This window comes from Calonectris borealis, chromosome 31 (genome assembly GCF_964195595.1).
Source record: "Calonectris borealis chromosome 31, bCalBor7.hap1.2, whole genome shotgun sequence".
NCBI classification, from domain to species: Eukaryota; Metazoa; Chordata; class Aves; order Procellariiformes; family Procellariidae; genus Calonectris; species Calonectris borealis.
In genome coordinates, this window is record NC_134342.1 from 346,407 (window position 1) to 366,502 (window position 20,096).

The following is a 20,096-nucleotide window of genomic DNA, read 5'->3' on the forward strand; positions in this document are numbered from 1 at the left end:
TGTCCTGACGAGGCTAGCGCTGACGAACCCAGGCCGGCGCAGGGTGGCTTTTCCACCTTTTATTGGCGAGTGGCCGCAAGGACGGCAAAGGCACCGGGGTGGTTCACTGGCCAAGAGGCTTCGCGGCAAAGCCCGGCACAACCGGGCTGCTGGTTCCCATCGGTGACACCAAGTCCTGTCAGTGACAGCGGGTCTGTTTGGCGATACCTTGTCCTGTCGGTGACACCGAGTCCCATCGGTGACACTGGGTTTGGTTGGTGACAGCGGGTCCCGTCGGTGACACGGGTCTGGGCATCGGCGCCGTCTCCTCATGTCCTTCCCGGCGAGGAGTGGACACGTTCCCCACGGGTGACGTCCTGGCCCCGCTGGTAGTGGCACGAGGCCGGTCATGCCGCAGAGCGTCGCAGCCACGTGCCGCCGGTACGGTGCCGGGCGCCATCTCCCTCCGCTAGCCCCGCGGTGCCGGCGGCTTGCCGGGGGCGAAGGCCTGGATGCCGGTGATGGCTCGTCCCAGGATCAGCGCGTGGATGTCGTGGGTGCCTGCGGGCGAGGGAGCGGCCAGGCCTCGGGGGCGCCCGGCGGCGCCGGCGGGACCCCGCACCCCCACCTGGCGCGGCGGTACCTTCGTAGGTGTTGACGGCCTCCAGGTTCATCAGGTGGCGGATGACGTGGTACTCGTCGCAGACCCCGTTCCCCCCCAGCATGTCCCGCGCCTCCCGGGCGATGGCCAGCGCCTTCCCGCACGAGTTGCGCTTCAACATCGACACCATCTCGGGGGCCGCCCTGCGGGAACGGGGACGCTGGCACGCCCCTGCCGCCAGCGCCAGCTCCAGCCCCCCCCCGCGGTGGCACCCACCTGCCCTCGTCCTTGAGGCGGCCGAGGCGCAGGCAGGCCTGCAGCCCCAGGGCGATCTCCGTCACCATGTCCGCCAGCTTCTTCTGCACCAGCTGGTTGCGCGCCAGCGGCCCCCCGAACTGGTTCCTGCGGCGGAGGGGGGCGCGGTGGGGCCGGGGGGGCAGGCGGGACCCCCCCCGGGGCACCCCCCGGCCCCGGCATTACCTGTCGAGGACGTACTGCCGCGCCGTCTCCAGGCAGGCCTCGGCGGCGCCCAGCGCGCCCCAGGCGATGCCGTAGCGGGCGTGGGTCAGGCAGCCGAAGGGGCCCTGGGGCGAGCGGGCGTCACCGGGGCCCCCGTTCCGCGGCAGGGCCCCCCCCGTCCCCCCCTTACCGCCAGGCCGACGGCGTGGGGCAGCAGGTTCTCCTCCGGCACCTCCACGTCGTCCATCAGGATCATGCCGGTGGCGGAGGCGCGGAGCGAGAACTTGCCCTCGATTTTGGGGGTGCTGAGGCCGGGCGTCCCCCGCTCCAGCAGGAACCCCCGCACCCGCCCGTCCTCTTCGCACACCGCCCACACCAGGCACAGGTCGGCCGCCGGCGCGTTGGTGATCCTGGGCGGGGTGGGGGTGGGGGGGGTCAGGGTGGGGGTCTGGGGGTGTCGGGGGGGGTCCCCGTCCCCCCGATTCGGGGCTCACCAGGTCTTGGAGCCCCGCAGCGTGTAGGTCTTGGCGCTGGGGTTGTAGCGCGCCCGCGTCTCCATGCGCCCCGGGTCGCTCCCGTGGTTGGGCTCCGTCAGCCCGAAGCACCCCAGCAGCTCCCCCCGCGCTGGGGGGGGGGCGTCAGGGGGACCCCGGGACCCCCACGGCCCCCCTACCCCATGGCCCCCCCCGCCCAAATCGCTCCCATGATTGGGCTTTATCAGCAGCTCCCCCCGCGGGGGGGCTGTGTCAGGGGGACCCCAGGAACCCCACAGCCCCCACCCGTCCCACAGCCCCCCCTCCTGCCGCACAGCCCCCCCCCGTCCCATGCCCCCCGGTGCCGGTCTCACCCAGGGGGGGCAGGAAGCGGTCCCGCTGGGCAGGGGTCCCGTAGGCCAGGATGGGGTGCATGACGAGGGAGGACTGGACGCTCAGCACCGAGCGGTAGCTGCTGTCCACCCGCTCCAGCTCCCGCGCCACCAGCCCGTAGCCCACCGAGGTGGTGCCCGCGCAGCCGTACCCTGGGGACAGCGTCACCTCACGGAGACCCCCGGGACCCCCAGGCCCCCCCAGCTGTACCCTGGGGACAGCGTCACCCCACGGAGACCCCCGGGACCCCCAGGACCCCCCAGCTGTACCCTGGGGACAGCGTCACCTCACGGAGACCCCCGGGACCCCCAGGCCCCCCCAGCTGTACCCTGGGGACAGCGTCACCCCACGGAGACCCCCGAGACCCCCAGGCCCCCCCAGCTGTACCCTGGGGACAGCGTCACCTCACGGAGACCCCCGGGACCCCCAGGCCCCCCCAGCTGTACCCTGGGGACACTGTCACCCCACAGAGACCCTCAGCCCCCCCCAGCTGTATCCTGGGAACAGCGTCACCCCACAGAGACCCCTGGAATCCCAGCCCTGGTTCCCCTGTCCCCCATAGCCCTCTGCCCCCCCAGGAACCACCCCCCTACCCCATGAGAGCACCCTGTCCCCCTCAGAGAGCCCCCCAAGGAGGACCACAGCCCCCCCCGCCCCTCCAAACCCTCTCGTTGCCCCCAGAGGCACCCCAGCCCCTCCCCAGGGGTCCCAACACTCCCCCATGGCACCCTGGACCCCCCCAATAACACCCCTGGCCCCCCACATCCACCCCTTGTAGTAGTCCCCCTTGCTGTCTCTAGGGGGACCCCAACTCCCCCCCAGGGACCCCACAGCCCCCCCAAATTCTCCCCCACCCTCTGGGGTGTCCCAGTCCCCCCACTGCCCCCCACTGACCTTTGATGGTGGAGCCCAGCACCCCCAATGCCCCCATCTCGGACACGATCTCCCGGTCAAAGACTGGGGGGGGCCACGGTGAGGCGTGAGGGTGGCCAAGCTGGGGTGGGGGCAGCGGGGACCCCCCGGCCCCCAACCTTGACCACCCAGGGTCTTGCAAGGGAAGGTGCTCAGGGGGTAGCGGGGGCATGCTGGGGGGGTGCTGGGGAGAATTAGGGGGTGGGGGGCGCGTACCCTCGTGGCGGTTGGCCTGCAGCACGCGGGGCAGCAGCCGCTCCCCGCAGTACTTGCGCATGGCGTCGCGCAGCAGCCGCTCCTCGGGGGTCAGCAGCCCCTCCAGCCCCAGCGGGTCCCGCCAGTCGAAGGAGGCTGCGGCTGGGGGGGGGTCAGCGCTGGGGGGGGCCCACAGGGGCCGGGGTCGGCACCAGCCCCACGGCTGACCCACGCGTGTGCCCCCCCCAGCAGCGAGGGGGCCGCGGGGGGGGGGGCGCGGTTGGGGGTCTCGGCCCCCCCCACTCACCCTGCGGGGGGGGGGTCGTGCCCCTCCAGCGGACGCCGCTCCGGACCAGGCGCAGCAGCGGGACGGCGAGTCGCAGCGCCATGGGGGTCTGGGGGACGGCAGCTGGTCCAGGGACCCCCAGCTGCCCCCAGGGACCCCCCAACCACTCCCCCACGGACCCCCAACTACCCCCAGGGACCCCCCCAACCGCACCCCCACGGACCCCGAACTGCTCCCCCCAAGGACCCCCCAACCACTCCCCTAGAGATCCCCGAGACCCTTAAATACCCCCAGGGTCCCCCAACTGCCTCCTCCCGGCCTCCCCAAATACTCCCCAAGGACCCCCCTGCTGCCCCCGCCACCCAGCTGCCCCCGACCCCCCCCAACGGCCCCCGACCCCCCCCGCACCGTGCGAGCTCGGCGGCGGCGAACGGGCCCGGAGGAGCCCTCGTCCGTGATGTCACGAGGGGTGGGGCGGGGGCGTGACGAGGGGCGTGACGTTAACCCGCGCCTGCCCGGGCTCCGGGGGTGGCCCAGGGCTGCGGGACCCCCAAAGCACCACCCGGACAGAGCCGCGGGCGGGGGGGCGGTGTTGGGCGGCCGGGGGGTCCCCAGGGCTGCGGCGCGATGACGTGTCGCCCCCCCGTCCCCACGGAGGCGCAGGTCGGGGGTCGGTGCTGTACAGGCTTTATTGGTCCCCGGGGCCCCCCGGCCCCCCCCGTCCCGGGGGGGGGCGTTTGCATAGCGAGAACGGGGGGGGTGATGATGTCACGGGGGGGTTGGTGATGTCATCTGCTTGGCCGGCCCTTGCAACGATGTCAGCTGCTGTTGTGTGACATCACTGCATACCTGGGATGTGTCAGCCCCGCTCGGTGACCTCATGGTGGTGACATCGCTGCTCGGCACCAATCATTGCCCCCACCCCCCGTCACCACAGCTGTGACATCACCATTCCCACTCTATCAGTGACATTGTAGCTATGACATCACCACTCCCACATCTTCAATTACACCACAGCTGTGACATCACTGTTCCCACACCTTCAGTTACACCAGAGCTGTGACAAGCAGCGCCCCTGTTACATCATAACTGTGACATCACCACTCCTATGCCACCGGTGACATCGTAACTGCGACATCGTCAGTTCCACACGACCACTGACACTGTAACTGTGACATCACTGCTCCACCGACACCAGTTGTGACATCACTCTCACTCCCCAATGGGCACCGCCACTGTGATGTCACGGCTCCCCCTCCCCGAGTGACATCAGAGCTGTGTCTTCGCCCCTCCCACCCCGCCTGTGACGTCACCGCTGTCACACCGGCGGGGCAAGAACAAGGGACAAAGAGGAGACTGGGGGGGGGGGGGCGACACCCCGGGGCGGGGCCGGGGGGGGGGGGGGGGGCTGCCGGGCCGATGACGTCACACCGGTGGGCGTCACAGTATCAACCCTTCGCGTGCGCCGGGGGGGGGCCGGGGGGGCTGCGCGCCGCTTCCCCGCATGCCTGGGGGTCCCCCCTCTTCAACCCCGGGGGGGAGGAGCTCAGCGCCCAGGGGGGGGCCCGGCGCCCCGGGGGGGGGCCAGCGCCCCGTCCCCGTCCCCGGGAGCCGCGCCGGGCCCCACCACCACGATGGGCACCGGGGGCCCCCCCGGGGCGCCCCCCCGCCGGGCCTGCTCGTGCTCCTGCACCGGGCTGAGCGCCTTGGGGGGGCCCCGCGCCCCCCGCTCGGGCTCCTCGCCCACCGCGGGGGCGGCCTCGGCGGCGGGGGGGCCCCCCAGCAGCAGCGGCAGCTCCTGGCGGCCCAGGCGGCGGGCGGGGGGCGCGGGGGGCTCGGCCGGGCTCTCCCCGTCCCACTCGGCCAGGCTCTGGAGCGGCGGCTCGGCCGGGAAGTCCTTGCGGGCGGCCTCCAGGCCGTGCTTGCGGGGCGCCGCCGCCGACGCCTTCTCGGGGGGACCGCGGCGGGCCAGGCGGGGCGACTCGGCCGCCTTGGGGTGCAGCTTGGCGGGGAAGGCGGGGGGCGAGGCGGCGGGCGGCGAGGGCGTGTGGGCCAGCGGCGAGAGCGGGATGCTGCCGGCCGACTTGCAGCGCGCCGCCCGGTACTGCCGCTGCAGCTTCGGGGAGAGGCCCTGCAGCGAGCTGGGCCGCAGGTGGGGCCCGGCCGGCGCCGGCGAGGGCGGCGCGCTGGAGCCCGGCGAGCTGCTGGGCGGGGAGGCCCCTGTGCCGGCCGTGGGTCAGAGCCGGCTGCGGCACCGGGGCCGACCGGGGCCTCCCGCCGCGACAGGCTCGGCGGGCCCCGGGGCTGCGCAGCGCCCGCCCGGCCGGGCCCCTCGGCGGCCACCGTAGCCCCAAGCCCTAGTCCCTCCCGGCCACCGGAGCCCCGACTCACCCTCCGCGGTCCCTCGCGGGTCCCGTAGCCCCGCCCCCTCCGCCCCGTTGCCATGGTCCCGCCCCCCGCCCCGCCCCGCCGCCATGGCGGCGCTTACCCGTCTCGGCGGCGCGCGGCGGGAGGGCGGGGTCCCGCGCGCGCGCGTGGGTGGGGGAGGCGGGCAGGCTGTCGGAGGAGGAGAGCGAGCGGCTCAGTGACGTCAGCGAGCGGCTCGTGTGCAACAGCGACGCCTGCCGGGCCAGGTGCCGGAACAGCGCGCTGCGCCGCCTGCCGGCGGGGAGGACTGTCACTGCGGCGGCCGGGCCCCGCCCCCGGACCCGCCTTCCGCTCCACCCACAAACCCCACCCCCGCCCGGGCCCCGCCCCGGAGCCGGACCCCGCCCCCTGGGCCCCGCCCCCGAGCCCCCCAGTTCCCCCAGTCCCCCCAGTTCCCCCCGTCCCCACCTCTCGTGGCTGCCCCCGGCGCCGCCCCGGCGGTTCCTCCGCGCCATCTTGGCCCGGGCGCTGCGGCGCCGCGCGGGGCCCAGGCGGATGGACGTGTTCTCCAGCGGCGTCGTCGTCACCAGCACCTTCGTCCCACTCTGACACGTGCAGCGGGTCACTGCCGCGCCCTGCCACGCCCCGCCCCACCCGGACCCCCCGGCCCACTGCCCTGCCAGCACCCCCTCCCCACCGGGACCCCCCATGCCACCATGACCCGGGACCCCAGTGTGACCCACAACCCGGCCATGACCCCACTGTGACCTCCTGGCTCCCTATGACCCCGCCATGACACATGACCCCACTGCAACCCCTCACCCCTGTGACCTTTTGACCCCCACATCCCCACCACCCCCACAACCCCCCCATGACCCTCTACCCTGTGACCCCATCAGCCCGTGACCCCATGGCCCCTCATGACCCCTGACCTTAAGGATGAGCTCGACGACCTCAGTGTGCACCAACCCATGGACGGGCTCCCCGTTGACGTGGGTGATGAGGTCACCGGCACAGAGCCCCGCCTCCTGCGCCGGGCCCCCCTCCTCCACGTGCTGCACCCACAACGCATCGTTACCCACGACGCACCGGGGCCGCGTGACCCCCCTCCCCTGCCACGTTCCCCCCGTGTTCCCCGACCCAGACACCACAGCGAGTGCTGCAGACACCCCCTAACGTCCCCAACGTCCCCAATGTCCCCCCTTTGCGTCCCCCTGTCCCTTGCCAGCCCCATGGTGGGCACCTCACCCCCACGTCCCTCCGTGTCCCTGTGTCCCCCCCATCCCCCGGTGTCCCCCCCCATCCCCCGATGTCCCCCCTGTCCCCCAACGTCCCCCCATCCCCCAACATCTCCCCTGTACCCCAATGTCCCCCTGTCCCCCGACGTCACCCCGTCCCCCGACGTCCTCCCGTCCCCCAACATCCCCGCTGTCCCCCAACATCCCCCTGTCCCCCAACATCCCCCTGTCCCCCAACATCTCCCCTGTACCCCAATGTTGCCCTGTCCCCTGACATCACCCCGTCCCCCGGCGTCCCCCCTGTCCCCCAATGTCCCCCTGTCCCCCAACGTCCCCCCTGTCCCCTGACGTCTCCCCTGAACCCCGACGTCCCCCCGTCCCCCGACGTCCCCCCGCTGACCCAGACGACGTGGTGGACGCTGTAGACGTCGCTGTCCCCCAGGTAGACGCGGATGGCGCGCAGCGTGAAGCCGAACTTCTTGCCAGGGCGGGGGATGGCGATGGGGGAACGGGGGGCGGCCACCGCCGGGGCCAGCTCCCGCCCCGGGGACGAATCCCGCGAGGACGGATCCGAGGACAGCGACCGCGGGGACATGGGGCTGCCCAGGGGCGAGGAGCCGGGCGCCTCCCCTGCGCCCCCCCGCTGGCACCGCGCCCACCGACCCGGGGCACCCGCTGCCCCCCCACCCGTGGGACCAGGGGTCCCGCCACCCACGGGGACCCAGGGGAGGCCCCTGCCCACCCCGCAGGGGGACCCGGGTGATAAGGGACCCCCCCACCCGCGGGACCCAGGTGTCCAGGGGACCCCGTCACCCATTCGCCACCCTTGGGGACCCAGGCACCCAGCGGACCCTCACCACCCACAGGGACCCAGGTGTCCAGTCTGCCCACTAAGGGGGGTGGGAGGGCTCCAGGGGGGGGACTGGGGTCCCGGGGGGATGTTGGGGTCCCGGGGGGAGTTTGGGGTCCTGGGTGGGCTTTGGGGTCCCAGGGGGATGTTGGGGTCCTGAGTGGGCTTTGGGGTCCCAAGGGGATGTTGGGGTCCCGGTGGGGGGTTTGGGGTCCCGGGGGTGACACCCACCGCTGGGGATGATGACGGAGAGGGCGGTGGCCGACGCCGACTTGGTGACCTTCCCGGGGCCGCGGGGGCTGCGCTTGTCACCCCCCGCCTCGGGGGCCACTCCCGGGTGCCGCGGCCGCCGCAGGCCCAGCTCGGCCCGGGGGGGGGGCAGGTCCCCGGCCCGCGGCGCTCGCTCCCCTGGGGGGGGTGGCTGGTGAGGACCCAGGTGTCTGGGACCCCCCCAACCAGGAACCCAGGCGCCCGGGACCCCGCACCCCCCACCGGGGACGCTGGTGCCCGGGACTGACCTGGCTCCTCGCCGGGTCCGTCTGTGGGTCCATCGCGGGGGGGTGCCCCATTGCGGGGGAGCGGCCGCTCCTCGGAGGGGGCCCCAGGGCGCCCCGGCTCCAGCAGCGCCGAGAAGCGGCGACGGGCGCCCGGCGGGGGGCTGCCCTCGCCCTCGGGGGGGGGCCCCTCGGCGGCCGGCGGGCGCTTCCTGCGGGGACCCAGGCGTTTGGGGTGGTCTGAGCATTACGCCCCCACACCCCCACCCTCCGGGGGACCCCGGCATCCAGGCAGACCCCAGGGGACCCAGGCATGACCCCCACCCAGGGACCCCGGTTTCCCCCCCCCAGGACCCCGGCATCCCCTGGGGACCCCGGCGCGGGCGCTCACAGCTCGGGCGAGGCCGTGCGCCAGCCGCGGTCGCGGGCGAAGCCGTCGCGTCTCCCCTCGTCCCGCGGACGCCCCTTGGCCGCCTTCGGCTCCTGCTGCTGCGAGAGCTGCTCCAGGCTGCTGTACACCTGCGCAGCGGCACCGCCTCGCACGCGCTCGCCCCCCGCGTCGCACGAGGGTCGCACAAGGGCTCGCACGGGGCTGTGCACCAGGAGCCTGCACCGCACGGGGCCGCACGAGGTCCTGTGCGTCCCCACGTCCCCCCGCCCTGCGTCCCCCCCGTCCCCCCACCTTGCTGAAGCGGGGGGAGCAGGACGAGAACTGCCGGATCTCCACAGGTTCGTCCTCCGTCGTGTCCTCGTCCTCGTAGGAGGTGACGTGGGGGTATCGGTCCGAGCGTGCTGGGGGGGGCAGGGGTGAGGGGGCGACACGGAGTGGGGGTGGCCCCAGGGGGACCCAGGGGTGAGGGACCCATAGTGGGGGCCCATGGGGGGATCCTGGAGGGGTCCCACGATGGGGGGGGGGGGGGCTAGAAGGTCCCCTGGGGGTTGTCCCTGCCTGGAAGTCCCCTGGGGGTGCATGGGGTGCCAAGGGGGTGTCCCCCGGGGTGGTCCCAGGGGGTCCCAGGGTTGGAGTCCCAGAGGGGTCCCAAGGTGTCCGCTGGGGGTCCCACGAGTGGGGGGGAGGTGGAAGGTCCCCTGGGTCGTTGTCCCTGCTTGGAAGTCCCAGGGAGCTGCATGGGGTGCCAAGGAGGTGTCCCCCAGGATGGTCCCAGGGGGTCCCAGGGTGGGGGTCCCAGGGGTGTCCCGGGGGTCCCCGGGCGTCCCTCACTGTCGAAGTAGCTGGTGTCCTCCTCGGACTCCAGGTGCGGCACAAACTCGGCTTTCTGCCGCAGCAGCCCCGTCCAGTCGAGCGCGGCGAAGAAGCCGTGAGCCTTCACCTCCTGCGCCCCCCCTGCGGGGACGGGGATGGGGTCAGCGGGCGCAGCAGCCCGGGGGGGGGCGGGGGGGGTGGGGGGGGTCTCACCGGCCCCGAGGCGCCGCAGGGGGTCGGGCTGCAGGAGGCAGGAGATGAGGTGCTGGGCGTCGGGGGGCAGCGCCTCGTCCCCCTCCGGCCACAGGATCTCGTCTGACACGGGGGGGGACGGGGGGGACACGTGAGCGCGGGGTCACGGCTGCCAGCCCCGTCACGTCCCCGTGTCCCCCTGCCCGTCCCTGTACCAGGGATGACCCGCCCTGTTCCCTCGTCCCCTCCCCGTGTCCCCTCCCCGTACCTGACGTGACCTGCCCTGTCCCCCCTGTCCCCTCCCCGTGTCTCCTCCCGTACCCGAGATGACCTGCCCTGTCCCCCCTGTCCCCTCCCCCTGTCCCCTCCCATACCCGAGATGACCTGCCCTGTCCCCCCGTGTCCCCTCCCGTACCCGAGATGACCTGCCCTGTCCCCCCTGTCCCCTCCCCGTGTCCCCTCCCCCTGTCCCCTCCCGTACCCGAGATGACCTGCCCTGTCCCCCCTGTCCCCTCCCCGTGTCCCCTCCCCCTGTCCCCTCCCGTACCCGAGATGACCTGCCCTGTCCCCCCGTGTCCCCTCCCCCTGTCCCCTCCCATACCCGAGATGACCTGCCCTGTCCCCCCTGTCCCCTCCCCGTGTCCCCTCCCCCTGTCCCCTCCCGTACCCGAGATGACCTGCCCTGTCCCCCCTGTCCCCTCCCCGTGTCCCCTCCCCCTGTCCCCTCCCGTACCCGAGATGACCTGCCCTGTCCCCCCCTGTCCCCTCCCCCTGTCCCCTCCCATACCCGAGATGACCTGCCCTGTCCCCCCGTGTCCCCTCCCGTACCCGAGATGACCTGCCCTGTCCCCCCTGTCCCCTCCCCGTGTCCCCTCCCCCTGTCCCCTCCCGTACCCGAGATGACCTGCCCTGTCCCCCCGTGTCCCCCCGTGTCCCCTCCCCCTGTCCCCTCCCGTACCCGAGATGACCTGCCCTGTCCCCCCGTGTCCCCCCGTGTCCCCTCCCGTACCCGAGATGACCTGCCCTGTCCCCCCGTGTCCCCCCGTGTCCCCTCCCGTACCCGAGATGACCTGCCCTGTCCCCCCATGTCCCCCCGTGTCCCCTCCCGTACCCGAGATGACCTGCCCTGTCCCCCCATGTCCCCCCGTGTCCCCTCCCGTACCCGAGATGACCTGCCCGAAGAGCTCCTCGGGGGTGTCCCCGAAGAAGGGGACGCAGCCCACCAGGAACTCGTAGAGGACGATGCCCATCGCCCACCAGTCCACCGGCTTCCCGTAGCCCTGCCGCAGGATCACCTCGGGCGCGATGTACTCGGGCGTGCCGCACACCTGCGGGAGGGGTCAGCGCCCACCACGCCCCGCCCCGCCCCGCCCCGCCGGCCCCGCCCCGCCCCGCCCCACCCCACCCACCTGCTTGTCGCGGAACTCGCGGGCATCCTTCTCCATGTGGCCCTCGTAGAGGTTGGTGGTGAGGCTCATCAGCCCCATCTTGGAGAGCCCGAAGTCCGTCAGCTTGACGTGGCCCAGCGAGGTGATCAGCAGGCTGCGGGGACCAGGGCGTCCGGCGGGGACCCAGCGCGCCCCCCCCCGCACCCCCCGGCTCCCGGCCCTACTTGTCGGGCTTGAGGTCGCGGTGGACGATGCCGTAGTTGTGCAGGTACTCGAGCGCCAGGACGGTCTCGGCGAAGTAGAGCCGGGCCAGCTCCAGCGGCAGCGCCCCGATGTGCTTCAGCAGCGTGGCGCAGTCCCCGCCTGCGGCGGGGCACGGGGGGGCGGGGGGGCACGGGGGGGACACGGGGGGGACATAGAGGGACATGGGGGGGCACGGGGGAGAACGGGGGGGACACGGGGGGGGCACGGGGGGGACATAGAGGGACATGGGGGGGCACGGGGGAGAACGGGGGGGACACGGGGGGCACGGAGGGGCACGGAGGGGGACATAGAGGGACATGAGGGGGCACGGGGGAGAACGGGGGGACATGGAGGGACACGGGGGGGACACGGGGGGGACATGGAGGGACATGGAGGGACATGGGGGGGTACGGGGGGCACGGGGGGGTACGGGGGGCACGGGGGGACACGGGGGGGACACCGGGGGACACGGGGGGGACACGGGGACACGGCAGTATGCATCACAGCATCACTCGCCACTGCCCAGCACGTCCCAGTGGGACACAAAGCACCCACCCAGATGTAAAGCACCGTGTTGGGATGTAAAAACACCCCATCGTGACATAGACCACCCTGTCGTGACACAAACCATCCCGTCGTGACACAAACCACCGTGTCGTGACACAAACCACCCCACATTGCATTGCCTGGCCCCATATCACAATGCTGGCTCCGTATTGTGATGCCTGGCCCCACATCATGACAAACAACCCTGTATTGCGATGCCCAGCCCCTTATCGTACCACCCAGCACCATATCATGATGCTGACCCTCATATCACAACACCCAGCCCTATATCATGATGCCCGGACCCATATTGCAATGCGTCCCGTATCACAACGCCCAGCTCTCTATCATGATACCCAGCCCCATATTGTAGCACCTAGACCTGTACCATGATGCCCGGACCCATATTGCAACGCCAAGTCCTGTATCACAACGCCCAGCTCTCTATCACGATACCCAGCCCCGTATTGTGGCCCCCAGATCCATCTCACGATGCCCGGACCCATATCATAACACCCAGCCCACTATCACGATTCCCAGCCCTGTATCGCGACCGCTCAGCCCCATATCGCGATGCTCAGCCCCGTATCGCGACGCCCACCGGCCCCCGCGCCCACCTTCGACGTACTCCATGACCATGCAGAGGTGGCGGCGGGTCTGGAAGGAGCAGAACATGCTGACGACGAAGGGGTTCTCGGCGAAGGTGAGGATGTCGCGCTCCACGAACGCCTGCTCCACCTGGTTGCGCAGCAGCAGGTTCTGCTTGTTGATCTTCTTCATGGCGAAGCGCTGGCGCGTGGCCGTGTGCCGCACCAGGTACACCGCCCTGCCGGCACAGCCGCGCGTCACGCCGCGCCACGGACCCCGGGATCCCCCCCAGGGACCCCTGGCACCCGGGACCCTCCCCCCAAGGACCCCCGGCACCCGGGAGCTGCGGCGCCCGGTGCCGCTCACCCGTAGGCGCCGTTGCTGATGAGTTTGATGGTCTCGAAGTCGCCTTCGCCCGGCGGCTTCTTGGTCCTGGGGACGGCGCTGCGGCCCTGGGGGGACACCGGGTGACACGGGGTGACACAGGGGGACACGGGCGGGGGACACGGGGAGGGATACGCAGGGACCCTGCCCTGGCGCCCACCTCAGCCCCCTCCTCGGGCTCTGGCGTGTTGCTCCCGCCGCTGTCGGGCTCCTCCAGGTGCACCACGTCTGCAGGGACACGGGGTGTCCCACGGATGCACCCCCAGTGTACAACACCCCACGCGTGCACCCCTCAAGCATGCACCCCCCGTGCACGCTCCCATGCCCCTGCACACTCCCAGCGTGCGAGCTCCACGTGATCCATGCAGGCACCCCCCCGTGCACGCTCCCACATGCGTGTGCAGCCCTGCCCACCCCCACAGGCGTGCAGATCCCACGCACCCCTCCCGTGCACGCTCCCACACACACGTGCATGCCCCTTGCATGCTCCCACACATGCGTGTATGCCCCCATGGGCATGTGCAAACCCCGTGCCCGCCCCGTGGCCACTCGCACACACGTGTTACCAGGGAAGGGGTCCCGCGCCAGCCCCAGCTGCCCGATGATGTAGCGGGGGATGTCGGCCTTCAGCAGCCCCTCGCGGGCCTGGCCCTCCGCCGCCGCCAGCAGCTGGTAGAACTCGGCCGGGTCGAACTCCTGCGCCGACACGCGTGTGCACGCGTGTGGGGGGGACACACATTGTCACACGTGTGTACGCAGGGATACACACCAGCATGGTGCAACGCACCAGCAGACAGCGGGGGCATGTGCTGGTGCACAGGCGTGTGCTGGCGCACACGTGTGAGAGCATGTGCAAGCGTTGGAGCACATATGGGTGCACGCAGCAGGACACGTGTGCACCAGGACACGTGTGCACGTGCATGTGCACGTCTGAGCCCAAACAAGCGTGTGCACGCGTGTCGCTGTGCCTGCACCAGCGCGCACACACGTGCCAGGGCACACGGGTGGGCACGCGTGTGCCTGCGTGCACCGACAGTCACGGGCAAGTGCACACATGTGTGCCCCCCCCCGCCTTTGTCTCGGTGGTCCCCAGGATGCGCCGTCGCCATGGCGCTGCCCCGGCAACACGGCTGTCACCATGGCAACAACAGCTCTGCCTCCCCATTGGCTGTGCACGGGGATTGGCCAGGGTGTTGTCAGGGCGACCGGAAGGGCTTCGTCTGATTGGACAGTTGGGATGGTGCAAAATGGGATGGGGGGGGGGGATGCTGGGGGGCTGTCACAGGGATGGGGGTCCCGGGGACTCACCAGGCACTCCAGCAGCCGGGCGGGGCGGGAGATGATGATGAGGAGTCTCTTCACCAGCTGGGTGATGAAGGCCACCTCCTCCGACTCCGAGCGCTCGTAGGCCTGGGGGGATGTGGGGGGGGTCAGGGGGTCCCAGGGGGACCTGGGGGTCGGGGGGTGCTGGGGAGTCACATGGGGTCCTGGGGGGTCCCATGGGCCCCGGGGCATCCCTTTGGGCCTCCTTGGGTCCAGCGGGGTCCCACTGGGTCCCTCGGGCGTCCTGTTGGGTCCCATTGGGTGCCCTTGGGTGCTGAGGGTTCCCACTGGGCCCTGTATGGCCCTGGTGGGTCCCCATTAGGTCCTGAGGGTGCCCCATTGGGACCAACTGGGTGCTGTTGGGTCCCCACTGGGTACTGTTGGGCCCCGTTGGGTGCCATCGGTCCCGTTGGGTCGCTTGGGACCCCGTTGGGTGTCATTGAGCCTCTTTGGACCCTGTTGGGTGCCAACGGGTCTGTGTTGGGCTCTGTTGGGTGCCGTTGGGTCCTGTTGGGCCCTGTTGGGTCCCTTGAGGCCCCGTTGAGTCCTATCGGGCCCTGTTGGGTCCCTTGGGTCCCCGTTGGGTCCCGTTGGGTCCCGTTGGGTCCCGTTGGGCGCCGTGGCTCACGTCCTGCAGCAGCCGCTCCATGTTCTCCTGCAGCTCGTAGAAGTAGCCGGCGGTGATGAGGCCGTGCCGCGCCTTGGCCAGGCAGTCGCGCGCCAGCTCGACCAGCTGGTGCTGGATGAAGCTGAGGGCGCCGTCGGCCAGCGGCGTCCCCCCGGGGCCACAGCCCCGCACGAACTCCTCCAGCCGTTCCTCCATCTGCGCCGTTGCCTGCAGGACCCAGCGGACGGGCTCCCCACGGCTCCCGACACCCCCACAGCCCCCTAGGGACCCCCCAAGACTCCATAACCTCCTCCAGTGCCCCCCAGATCCCCCAGAGCTGCCACACCTCCTCTCCAGGAATCTCAGAGCCCCCCTGATCCCCCAGAGATACCTCATAACCCCCCAAGACTCCCATAAACCTGCCAGGACCCCCCAAGACCCTTACACCCTCCCCCAGTGCCCATTAGCTGCCCCCCAGAGCTGTTCCATAACCCCCAACCCCCATAGCCCCCCCAGACCCCCCCAAGACCCCATGTCCTCCCCCAGCCCCCCCCAGCCCCCTGGCCCCACCTTGGGGAACCGCTCCTTGTAGACGTGGTTCATCATCACGATCTCGTTGTCGTGGGACGAGGGCGAGCGCCCGGGGCTGGGGGGGCACCGCTGGCACCCACGGGACCGACAGCGTCCCCCCCCCCCAGCATCCCCACTGCTGGCACCCGCCAGACACCCAGCATCCCTCCATGGCGTCCCACAGTGTCCCCATTCCACTCCCCTGACGTCCCATGGCCACAGTGTCCCCGTCACCCCACTGTCACCCACCCCACGCTGCCCCATGGTCCCCCCATGGTGTCCCCCTGCCCTGGGTCACCCCAGACTCATGGTGTCCCCACCCCCACGGTGCCCTCATTGCCCCACGGTGTCCCCAAAGCCCTGCCCCCCCCCCAGCCCTATGGTATCCCCAACCGCACGGTGTCCCCAAGCCCCACAGTGCCCCCCATGGTCTCCCCAAAGCCCTGGTGTCCCCCCCCCGCCCCATGGTGACCCCCAGCCTCCTGGTGCCCCGATTCCCCCATGGGGTCCCCAAATCCCTGGTGCCCCCCAGGGCACTTGGGGTCCCCAACCCCCCCCCAGTGCCCCAGCCCCACCTGAGGCTGCGGGAGCGGGGGCGCGGGGCCGGCCTCCCCCGGGCCCCCCCATCCTCCTCGGCCAGGCTCTCGGAGCTGCCGAAGTGGCGGGAGAGGAAGCGCAGCTCCTCCGGCGTCGGCTGCGCCGGCAGCTGGTGCAGGCGCTCCTGCGACGAGCACGAGGACTGCGCGCCCGCGTCACCCCTCCGAGCCCGCGGACCCCCCCCACGCCCCATGGACCCCTCACAGACCCCCTACGGCCCCCCATGGCACCCCGCAAGGACCTATGGTCACCCACAGGGACCCGCTGACCCCCAGAGTCCCCCGACTGTCACCCCACGGACCCCCCATGACACCCCACTGCAGCCCACGGGGACCCCTGGCCACCCACCGACCCCTCCCCAGGCCCCCCACCGGTGGGACCCACACCTAACCCCACAGCCGGACCCCTGCTGGGACGCACCCACAGACCCCTGCCAACCCCCCCAGACTCCCAGTGACCCCCCATCAGCCACCCCCCGCCATGGGGAGGGTGCCCCAGCCGGTCTCCTGGGGGTGGGGGGCTCCGGGACCCCCGACTCACCGAGACGGTGGAGCTGGGGGTGTTGGTGCCATAGCCGGAGGAGGGCAGCGAGGCCAGCGACCAGCGGCGCCCGTCGGCACTGGGGGGGTGGGAGTGTCAGGGGACCCAGGCATCCGGGGGACCCCCACCCCACCCCTGAGCTGGGACGGGACCCAGGCGCCTGCATACCTCCCCCCATCAGCACCCCGATGCCTGGGTCCCCCCCTGGATGCCTGGGTCGCCCCCCTGCACCCCTGGGTCCCCCTGCACCCCTGGGTCCCCCCCCGCACTTCTGGGTCCTGCACCCCCAGGTCCTCCCCGCACCCCCGGGTCCCTCCGCACCCCCGGGGTCCCGCACCCCCGGATCCCCCCTGCACCCCAGGTCCCTCTCCGCACCCCCGGGGTCCCGCACCCCCGGATCCCCCCCGCACCCCAGGTCCCTCCCCGCACCCCCGGGTCCCACCCGCACCCCCGGGGTACCCCCCCGCACCCCGAGTCCCCCCCGCCCCTCGGGTCCCCCCCGCACCCCCGGGGTCCCGCACCCCCGGGTCCCACCCGCACCCCCGGGGTACCCCCCCGCACCCCGGGTCCCCCCCGCCCCTCGGGTCCCCCTCGCACCCCGGGTCCCCCCCGCACCCCCGGGTCCCCTCACCGGCGGGAGGAGGCGAAGGAGAAGTGGGCCGGGTTGCTGGGCGAGAAGTTGCGGGGACTGTCCAGGGGGCTGCTGCCTGCGGGGGGGCGCGGGGAGGGGGAGGCGGGGTGACGTCACCACCGCCCCGCCCTGCCAGCCCCGCCCTGCCAGCCCCACCCACACCGGAGGGGGCGGGGCCAAACGGATGCAACCCACCCCAGGGGAACGGGGGGGGGCCAGGAGGGACCCCAGGGACTGAGGGGGGCTCCAGGTGCTTTGGGGGTCCCTGTAGGTACCAGGGAGGCCGGGGGGGTTTATTTGGGCTGGGGGGGCAATGGGTCCCTTGGGGGTCTCTAGGGGTCCCTGGGGGGTCCTCAGGTTTGCCTGCGGGGGTTCTTAGGGCCTGAGGGGGGGCAATGGGTCCCCTGGGGGTCCCTAAGGGTCCTTGGGAGGGTCCCCAGGTTTGCCTGGGGGGATTCTTGGGGCCTGAGGAGGGCAATGGGTCCCTTGGGGGTCCCTGTGGGTCCCTGGGAGGTCCCCAGGTTTGCCTGGGGGGGTTCTTGGGGCCTGAGGGGGGCAATGGGTCCCTTGGGGGTCCCTAAGGGTCCTTGGGGGGGTCCCCAGGTTTGCCTGGGGGGATTCTTGGGGCCTGAGGAGGGCAATGGGTCCCTTGGAGGGGTCTCAGCGGTTTGGGGGGATTCTTATGGGTCCTTGGGGGGCCCTATGGATCCCCGGGGCTCCCTATGGGCCCCTTTGGGAGTTTCTGGGAGGATTTGGGGGGGGTGTCAGGGCCTTGGGAGGGGGTTGGGGAAGCGGGGGGGGCAGGGGACACTGGGGGTCCGGGGGGTCTCACCGATGTGGCCGGGCAGCGGCGAGTGGGGCCGCGGGAGGGTGGGGGAGGTGCTGGTCAGGATCAGGCTCTTCCGGTTGCTCGTGCGGCAGCTGGGGGGGCAGGGGGCCATGGGGGGGGGCCGGGACCCCCCTCACACACGACTCCCCCCCAATGTGTGTCCTTGCAGCCGAAAGCACTCACAACACCCAAAGGTGCTCGGGGGGGGGCACCCAGAGCCCCCCTCCCCACCAGGGGTGCAGGAATGGGGGGGTCGGGAGGGTTGGGGGGGGCAGTGGCCATGGGGGGGACTCATGGGGCCGGGGGGTCCGGGGATGGAGGCTGAAGGTGGAGGATGAGGAAGGAGAGGTGAAGGCCGGAGGATGGGGATGAAGGAGGGAGGAGAATGGAGAAGAGATGAAGGGTGAGGATGAGGATGAAAGAGGATGAAGAAGAAGGATGAGGATGAAGAAAGGATGAGGACGAGGATGAGGATGAAAGAGGATGAGAATGAAGGATGAGGATGAAGAAAGGATGAGGACGAGGATGAGGATGAGGATGGGGAAGGGATGAAGGCTGAGAATGAGGATGGAGGCGGGATGAGGATGGGGATGGGGATGGAGAGGGATGAAGGCTGAGGATGAAGGATGGGGATGAGGATGGAGAAGGAGGATGGGGGAGGAAGGCCAAGGCCCCGGTTACCTCTTGGTGCGGCGGAACATGCTGCTGCCCACCAGGATCGGCATCGGGGGGCCGAGAGCCGGGGGGGGCCGGGGGCTCCGGGGCGGCGGCGCCTCGGCGGGCCGGGGGGGTGGGGGGGGGACGCGGCGGCGGCGGCTGCAGCGGGGCGGGCCCGGGGCGGGGCCGGGGGCGGGGCCAGGGCTGTGGGTGCAATGGGGACGCGATGGGGGGGCGATGGGGGGGTCTCACCTGCTGCTCTTCCGCGGCAGCGGCAGCTCCTTCTGCAAAACAGGGCAGAGGGTGGGGGGCGGCCCGGCCCCACCGGCCCCCCCGGGCCCCCCGGAACCCCCCGATCCCTCGGGACAGACCCCCTCCCCCCTGCAGCCCCGCTTGGGGGGGTCCTCGGGCCCTGCCCCGCTGCTGGGGGGGCCCAGGCACCGGCTCCACCACCCCCCCGAGGCCCCCCACCTCTGGAGCTCCCCCAAATCCGGCTGCCCTCGACCCCCCCCCCAGCCCTGCAGCCCTCCCGGTACCGCCCCGCCCCGGTACCGGGCCCGCATCACCCCTCCGGTGCCGACCGCGCCCGGACCGACCTTCCCGGTACCGGCACTGCATCCCCCCCCCCGGAGCCGCCCGGCCCGGTACAGGCCCCCCCCGGATCGGGCTTCCACCCCCTCCGGTGCCGACCCCCCCCGGCACCGAGCCCCTCCGGTACCGAGCCCCTCCGGTACCGACCCCCCCCCCCCCGGTACCTGCAGCCGCCGCCGGCGGATCACGCTCGAGTCGTCCATGGCACCGCCGCCGCCGCCGGTGGGGGGGGTCCCGGCCCCCTCCCGCGCCCCCGGTGCCCGCAGCCCCCCCTCAGACGCCCGCCGCCATCCTCCGCCGCGCGGGACCCCCGGGAGCGCCCCGCCCTCCCGCCCCGCCCAGCCCCGCCCAGCCCCGCCCCGCCGGGGGGACCCGAGCGTCCGGGGGGGGGGCGGCCCCACCCCGGGAGGGGGGGAGTTTAACCCCTGCGCTGCCGAGGGGGGGGCTTCATCCTGTCCCCCCCCGCCCTGTCCCCCCCCTTTGCCCCAGGGTCCCCCCACCCCGGCGGCTCCCCCCGGCCCCCCCCGGGGCCCCCCGCACCCCCTGGTTCCTCCGAGGCCCCCCCCCGCCGGCGCTGTCCGCGGTGCTGAACCGGCCGCGCTGTCCCGCCCGGACCCTGGGTCTCCTCGGGAGGCTCCGGGCCCCCCCGTGCCGTGTGTGTCCCCCCCCCGTGATAATATTCGGCCAGAGCCCCCCCGCCACGAGCCCCCCGCCTCGTTACCGACATCCCGGTGCCGTAACCCCCTAAAAACCCGCCCAAAGGAGCCGGGGGGGGGGGGGGAGCTGCTCAGGGCCCCCCAGTGCCCCCCCCGGATTAGACCCCTAATCCCCGGGATTGAGGACACGGCCAGGTGCCCGGCCAGCACCGATTAACGGGGGGGCGGGGGGGAGGGGGGCGCCTGGGTTCCCTTCCTACCACGGTGGGGGAACATGCTCATGGGGGGGCCCTAACACACACC

At 72.4% G+C, this 20,096-nt stretch overlaps 2 protein-coding genes across 4 annotated transcripts; both read right to left on the minus strand.

Annotated features, from left to right (window-relative positions):
- Window positions 1–44: 44 nt before the first annotated feature.
- GCDH (glutaryl-CoA dehydrogenase) lies at window positions 45–3,843 on the minus strand. 3 transcript variants are annotated; one of them, XM_075134174.1, is made up of 11 exons: window positions 3,707–3,843; window positions 3,320–3,407; window positions 3,034–3,174; window positions 2,800–2,862; window positions 1,887–2,057; window positions 1,534–1,663; window positions 1,230–1,449; window positions 1,061–1,164; window positions 857–982; window positions 623–783; window positions 45–540 (listed from the first exon to the last, which is right to left on the minus strand). In XM_075134174.1, exons 2-11 carry the CDS (start codon window positions 3,399–3,401, stop codon window positions 449–451), a joined length of 1,290 nt encoding a protein of 429 aa, XP_074990275.1. In that variant the 5' UTR covers window positions 3,402–3,407; window positions 3,707–3,843; the 3' UTR covers window positions 45–448. The 3 variants fall into 3 exon arrangements, with proteins under 3 accessions (XP_074990275.1, XP_074990276.1, XP_074990274.1); XM_075134175.1 differs by lacking the exon at window positions 1,061–1,164; XM_075134173.1 differs by having other exon boundaries at window positions 45–783.
- A 126-nt stretch (window positions 3,844–3,969) lies between these two features.
- Window positions 3,970–19,340, minus strand: MAST1 (microtubule associated serine/threonine kinase 1). Its single transcript, XM_075134075.1, has 27 exons — window positions 19,302–19,340; window positions 18,799–18,830; window positions 17,893–17,981; window positions 17,061–17,136; window positions 16,430–16,508; window positions 15,868–16,031; window positions 15,293–15,368; window positions 14,744–14,950; window positions 14,101–14,202; window positions 13,359–13,488; window positions 12,996–13,020; window positions 12,775–12,885; window positions 12,438–12,646; window positions 11,256–11,394; window positions 11,053–11,185; window positions 10,806–10,971; window positions 9,665–9,766; window positions 9,470–9,592; window positions 8,930–9,039; window positions 8,639–8,766; window positions 8,272–8,459; window positions 7,985–8,161; window positions 7,304–7,533; window positions 6,598–6,720; window positions 6,134–6,270; window positions 5,787–5,956; window positions 3,970–5,518 (listed from the first exon to the last, which is right to left on the minus strand). Exons 1-27 carry the CDS (start codon window positions 19,338–19,340, stop codon window positions 4,845–4,847), a joined length of 3,939 nt encoding a protein of 1,312 aa, XP_074990176.1. The 3' UTR covers window positions 3,970–4,844.
- Window positions 19,341–20,096: the final 756 nt, after the last annotated feature.

What these genes read in the sequence shown, in the direction of transcription:
- GCDH (XM_075134173.1), bottom strand. Translation starts at nt 3,401, where the DNA reads ATGGCGCTGCGACTCGCCGTCCCGCTGCTGCGCCTGGTCCGGAGCGGC. An exon ending in CACGACCCCCCCCCCGCAGG is followed by an intron (nt 3,175 to 3,319) that starts GTGAGTGGGGGG and finishes ACCCCCCCCCAG; the next exon opens with CCGCAGCCTCCTTCGACTGG. An exon ending in CGGCAGTACGTCCTCGACAG is followed by an intron (nt 983 to 1,060) that starts GTAATGCCGGGG and finishes CCTCCGCCGCAG; the next exon opens with GAACCAGTTCGGGGGGCCGC.
- MAST1 (XM_075134075.1), bottom strand. Translation starts at nt 19,340, where the DNA reads ATGGACGACTCGAGCGTGATCCGCCGGCGGCGGCTGCAG. An exon ending in CTGCCGCGGAAGAGCAGCAG is followed by an intron (nt 17,982 to 18,798) that starts GTGAGACCCCCC and finishes CTGCCCCCCCAG; the next exon opens with CTGCCGCACGAGCAACCGGA. An exon ending in TCCTTCGCCTCCTCCCGCCG is followed by an intron (nt 16,509 to 17,060) that starts GTGAGGGGACCC and finishes CCACCCCCCCAG; the next exon opens with TGCCGACGGGCGCCGCTGGT.